The sequence below is a fragment of the Zosterops lateralis genome (assembly GCF_965231275.1).
Source record: "Zosterops lateralis genome assembly, chromosome: 4".
NCBI lineage: Eukaryota > Metazoa > Chordata > Aves > Passeriformes > Zosteropidae > Zosterops > Zosterops lateralis.
In genome coordinates, this window is record NC_139765.1 from 74,125,573 (window position 1) to 74,131,706 (window position 6,134).

A 6,134-nucleotide genomic window follows, 5' to 3' on the forward strand; every position below is an offset into this window, starting at 1 on the left:
GGATCTCAGCCCCATGGATGATGAGGGGCCTTAGGTCCCACCCCAGCCCCACAGATGGAGATGGGTAGCAGCATCCCACCTCCCTGCCCTCCCTGCCTGTGAGGCCCGAGGGGGACAAGGGAGCAGAGTCCCATCGTGGCATCACCCTGGAGCACAGCCACCTCTGGGACCCCATCCTGCCCCGCTGTGGGGCACAGTTTTCCCTGGGCCCTCTCCCCCTGCCATGGGACACAGCCATTCCCGGGATCTGTCCCGCCCTGCAGTGGGGCACAACAACCCCTGGGACCCCCATCCCACCCAGCTGTGGGGCACAGCCACCACCACGACCTCCATCCAGTCCCCCCATGCGCCACAGCCAGCCCCAGGCTCCCCATTCCCCCCGTGCTGTGGGGCACAGCTGCCCCTGGGGTGCCCTGGGCGCTCAGTGGGTCCCCATTGCGCTCAGACCGCGGCCATGGTTTATTGTCCCACCCGCGCTACATCCTAGGCTGGCCGGGGCCCCCGTGCCCCCAGGGCAGTGCCAGCCCCACGGTGGGGGCAGCTGGGGGACAGCGGGGGGGCAGCCGGGGGTCCTGGGGGCTGGGGGGGTGCCAGAGCCCCTCAGCTGGGGCCGACCTGGCTGGAGGACACAGAGGAGACCTCGGTGCGCTGGGCCGAGCTGGACACGTCGGAGTCGTCTGTCATGGGCCGCCCGCACACCGTCTCCATGATGCAGGCGCGGAACTGCGGGGACACAGACGGGTGACACGGGGTCACAGGAGAGGGGACAGCTCAGCCTGGGGGTCCTGCTGGTCCTGTGCCCAGCTCTGGCACTGTTCTCACACCCTCAGATGCCACATTGCCCCCATCTCCTGTCCCTGGGGTCATGGTACCCCCCAGCCATGCAAGTGTCCCTGGATGCCCCTTATACCCCACATGTGCCATCCCCAGGTGTCCCTAGTCTCTCAGTGTCCTTGGACACCCCTGCATGTCCCCGTTGCCCCAATGTCCTGGGGTGTCCCCATCTTCTCTGTGTCCCCCTTGCCAGTGTATTCTCCTCATCTGACTGTCCTGAGGTGTTCCCTCACGTGGACGTCCCTGGGTGTTCCCCATGCTTGGGTCTCCCTGAGTGTTCCTGGCCCTCAGATATCTTTGGAGACCCCGGGATGCCCCCCCCATCACCAGGTGTCCCTGGTTGTCCCCCGCCCACGTGTCTCTGCGGGTGTCCTGGTGTCACTGGTGTCACCTGTTTGTTCATGAAGCAGTAGATGATGGGGTTGTAGACGCAGGAGCTCTTGGAGAAGAAGGCAGGGACGGTGACGAGGCGCAGGTCGATGCCGTGCTCGCGGTTGTTCACCATGTACATGGCCAGTGCTGCATAGGGCACGTAGCACAGGCAGAAGGACCCCACCATCACCACCACCATGCGTGACACCTCCCGCTCTGCCTTCTGTGTCGTGGCCGACTCCTGCTGCTGCGCTGCCACCTGTGCCGGGGACAGGGACACCTTGGGCCTGCCCGGGCTGCTGGCCCCCAACCCCCTGCCTGTGCCCCTGGCCCCTGCCCAGCCCCCTGCCCGTGCACCTCTGCCCCCCTGCCCATCCTCCTGCCTGTGCTCCAGCCCAACCTTCTGTCCAACCAACCTCCCCTCCCTTCCTGCATCCCTCCATCCCTCCAGTCACCTCTCCCTCCCTCCTGCTCCCCATCCCACTCTCTCTTCCTCCCTGCTCCCAGCCAATTCTCCCTCCTCCCCTCCCTCCTGCCCCCCAGCCCCTCTCCACTCTCCATCCCTCGCTCTCAGCCACAGGTGTGCCTGACCCCAATGCCCCCCATCCATGTCCCCTGTGCCCCCCGTGCCCCCGGGACTCACGGCCCGCAGGGCGCTGAGCAGCTGGGAGTAGGAGAAGATGATGAGGGAGAGGGGGATGATGAAGCAGAAGACGAAGAGGAACCAGGTGTAGTACTCGCTCTTGTACTTGGTGCCCACCGTGTACCAGTCAGGGCCGCAGGAGCACTGCAGCCCCTCGGGGACGTACCTGCAGCACCCACACTCAGCCTCTGCTCTGCACCGTGTGGCAGCCCCGGTGCCCCCACAGCACCCACGGCACTTCTGGTGCCTCAGGCACTCCCCTGGCACCCCCATGGCCCCCCGTGACCCCCCACTTGCCACCCCTGGAGCTGTTCCACCCCCTGCCCCCTGTGCCCGCTGTGTCCCCACCTGCTCCAGCCGAAGAAGGGGGGGATGGCCACGCTGACCCCGATGATCCAGGTGGCCGCCACGACCAGCAGCGCGTGCCGGGAGTTGAAGCGGAAGTTGCCGAAGGGTTTGCAGATGACGATGTAGCGCTCGAAGGCCAGGAAGGCCAAGGACCACCCTGTCACCATCCCTGGGGGGACAAGGCCACTGGCCTCACACAACTGCCCGTGGCCACCAGGGCTACAGTCACCCCAATTCCCACAGCCCCTCAGGCCACTGGGTCACCCCAAGTCCTACAACCCCAGCAGAATGTAGTGATCACCCCTACCTTCAGGCCTCACTGGTTACCCCTCCAGCCACAACAGACCACAGGGCTCAACCCATGGCCCTTTACCCATTTTGCCACCTTCAGCCCCACCAGACCACAATGATCACCCCAACTCCCCCAGCTCCAGAAGAACATGATTGTCACCCCCACTTCCAGCTCCACCAGACCCCAGTGGTCACCCCAACTCCTATAGTCCCACCAGACTACAGTGGTCAACTTCTAAAGGTCCAGAAGGTCACCCCAGTGCCTGCACCCAGCAGCCTGTGGTGGTCACCCCAACTCCTAAAGCCTTAGCAGGATGTGGCAGTCAACAAAACCTCAAGCCCTACCAGACCTTGGTGGTCACCCCAACTCCCACAGCCCCAGGAGATCACTGTGGCCACCTCTGGCCCCAGTAGCCCCCAGTGGTCACTCCATGACCTCTGACCCCAGCAGCCCAAGTGCCCCCACGGTCCCCTCGTACCTCCGGTGGCCCCTGCAAAGCCCTCAAAGGCACACATGTGCTTCCCGAAGACAAAGTATCCCTGGGAGCTGGAGACGAAGACGGTGAAGATGCAGAAGATGCACATCATGAGGCCGCTGACGGAGATGTTCACCAGGATGTAGTTGAGCGGCTGCCGCAGCTTCTTGTACTTGACGGTGACGATGAGGACGATGGCGTTCAGGGGGGTGCCCGCCACGAACACCAAGCCCATGAAGATGGTCTGCAGGTAGAAGGTCCACATGGGCGCGATGTGGTACTGGGGCCCATCCCAGGGCCCCACCGACGACAGGTTCTTGAACAGGTAGAACTCTTCCTCGTCCATGGTGGCGATGGTGGGGGGGGGGGGCACCTGCCCCCCTGATATACCCTGTGCCCCCAAAGCTGCTTAGAGGGGGATCAGGGCTCAGCCCGGCCAAACTTGGGGATTAGGGTGGGCTAAACCGGGCTCAGCGCCTAATCAGGCCCCTGAGCTGGGTCGAGCCGATTACCGGTGCTCTGGGGGATTTGGGGGGGGGGGCAGAAGGGCTCCCCCCAACACCTGGGTACGGGGAGGGTCCCCAAGGGTCTCCTAGCTTGATCCTGCTCCTCCTGGGATGTTCAGGTTGTCCCCAGGTGTTCCCAAGCCCAGTGTTGATCCCACTGTGACGGCCAGAGGTCCCCAACCTTAGTCCTGGTCCCACCAGGGTCCTCAGTGTGCCCCAGGAGGCCCCAAGCTCATCCTGGTCCCCCCAGTATGGCCAGGTGTCCCCAGGGGTCCCCAGGTGCCTCCAGGTGTCTCCAGCCTTGATCCTGCTCCCCCAGGATGGCCCAGCTCTGGATGCCTTGGGAAGAACTTGGGTGCTTCCCTCATGAGGTCACCCACTGCCCCCCACCCTGGCACCCCAGGGTGCCCCCCTAAGTGTGTCCCCCCTCAAGCAATTGTCCCCAGTTCTGGGCTTGGGGGGATCCCTGTGCTGGGGAAATCCCAGGTGAGGTGGGAGGAGTCTGGGGGTGTCACAGGGTGGGGGGAAGACTGGGGGAGCACTGCTTGAGGTGGGGTGTCTGAGAGGGGGTGTTCATTTTGGGGGTGCAGTGCCAGGGGTCACTGATGGGGGGTCATTTTGGGGGTGCACTGCTGGGACTCAAGTCCCAGAAGACTCCCAGTGTTTCCTGCCCTCCCTCCCCCCTCTTTCCCTCCCCCAGCCCGTGGCACCCCCAGAGAACAGGAAGGATGTGCAGAAGCTGCTTAGGGGGGGATTAGAGGTGCTGGGACCCCCCCGGGCTGGGGGCGCCTATAAAGGCCAGTGCAGGGACCGAGCTGTAACACCCCGGGACCCCCAGGGAAGGGAGAGCTCGTGGGGGGACACAACAGGGGAAGCTGTGCCCCTGGGGAGTGTGTGTGGGGTGCCCACCCTGGGGCTGCCCTGGGGCACCCCTGGGGTTCTGCCCAGCTCTGGGTCAGAGATGGGGCCAGGGGCCTCAGGGATGGGCCAGGGATGGAGTAAGGGGAGGAACAGGAGGATTGGGTGGGCTGAATACCCAGCCCATGTTTTACTGGGCAATACTGGGCTGTACTAGATCATACTGTGCTGTACTAGATCATACTGGGCTGTACTGGTTTGTACTGGGATTACCGGTCTACACTGGGCTGTCCTGCTCTGTATTGTGTCATGGGATCGTACTGTGTCCTATTGGGTTGTCCTGGGTCTGGTCACACTGTACCAGGGTGGACTGGGCTGAACAGGGCCATGGTGGACTGTACTGGGCTGTCCTGGATCAGGTCAGCTCTGCTGGTGCTGTACTGGGCACCCCCATGGAGGGGCACCCCCCAGCCTGTGCCATGGGGTGGTGATCCAGGGGACAGACACCCCACAAAGGGTCTCCCATGTCCCCTCCCTGTGTGCTCCCCGTGTCTCCTGTGGGGCTGCAGTCACTGGACACTGAGGGGGCTGGGGAGGGGGGCTGCAGCAGGGCTGGGGCACAATGGGGAGCAGTCAGGCCTTGGCAGGGGCTGCCCAGGGAGGTTTGGGGTGCCCATCCCTGGAGGAGTCCCAGTAAAGCCTGGATGAGGCACTCGGGGCTCTGCGACAAGGTGGGGGTCAGGCACAGCTTGGACTCCATGGCCCTGGGGGGCTTTTCCAGCCTCGGGGGTTCTGTGGTTCTGCGATTCTGGGGTGGTGGCCGTGGAGCAGGGAGGGACCCGGGGCACAGGGCGATGCTGCCGCTCCCGCCGGGGGCAGCAGGAGGTGCCGAGCGCGGGGCTCCGGGGCTGCGGCACCGGCACTGCCAGGACAGGCACCACCGGCACTGCCAGGACAGGCACCACCGGCACTGCCGGGACACCCGGGACAGACACCACCAGCACTGCAGGGACACCCAGCACAGGCACTGCCAGAACTGCCGGGACAGGCGCCACCGGCACTGCCGGGACACCCGGGACAGGCACTGCCGGGACACCCGGGACAGGCACCACCAGCACTGCAGGGACACCCAGCACAGGCACTGCAGGGACACCCAGCACAGGCGCCGCCGGTGTGGTGACACCCTGAGTCCAGTGTCCCCCTCACCCTGTCCCTGGCTTTGGGTTTTTTCTGGGCACTGGCACACCCGCCTCCACAGGCCCCTCACGGCCCCCCAGGACCCCCAGCGCTCTGTCTGCAGCCCCACGGCCCCCAGGGACTCTCAGGGTCTCTAATAACTGCTCTTGTGCCCTCCTGATGTGGCCCCACACGTGTCGCTGCTGTCCCCATGGCCATGTCCCCTGTGTCCCACTGTCCACTTGTTCCCCTGTCCCTCACGCCCTCCAGCCCCTTGTCCCCATGGCCACGTCCCCAGCGTCCCCCTGTTCCCCTCTCTGTGTCCCCACGCTGCCGAAGGTCCCTCCCCGTGTCACTCCACCCTGAGGACCGAGTTCTTCCAGCCCCAGAGCCCAGAGGGAACCCAGAGCCGGGGACAGGCTGGGGGACACCGGGCTCAGGGTGTCACCACAGGGGGCAGTGGCTCTGCCCTGTGGCTCCTCCCCAGGAGACACTGGCGGGGTCAGGTCCTTTGTCCCTTTATCGCGGCCTCCACCATCATCTTCCTCTGCCCGGCTGCTGCAGGGCCGAGACTCGGGAGGGCACCGGGGTCCCCTGCAAAGCACCCCAGACCCCCTGACGTGCCCCAGC

At 65.1% G+C, this 6,134-nt stretch overlaps 1 protein-coding gene across 1 annotated transcript; it reads right to left on the reverse strand.

The window, feature by feature from the left end:
- Positions 1 to 600: 600 nt before the first annotated feature.
- OPN1SW (opsin 1, short wave sensitive) lies at positions 601 to 3,310 on the reverse strand (the record flags this gene model as incomplete). The annotated part of the gene is made up of 5 exons (XM_083860454.1): positions 601 to 723; positions 1,226 to 1,465; positions 1,850 to 2,015; positions 2,198 to 2,366; positions 2,968 to 3,310. The coding sequence occupies 5 exons, from the start codon at positions 3,308 to 3,310 to the stop codon at positions 601 to 603; spliced, it is 1,041 nt and encodes a 346-aa protein (XP_083716580.1).
- Positions 3,311 to 6,134: the final 2,824 nt, after the last annotated feature.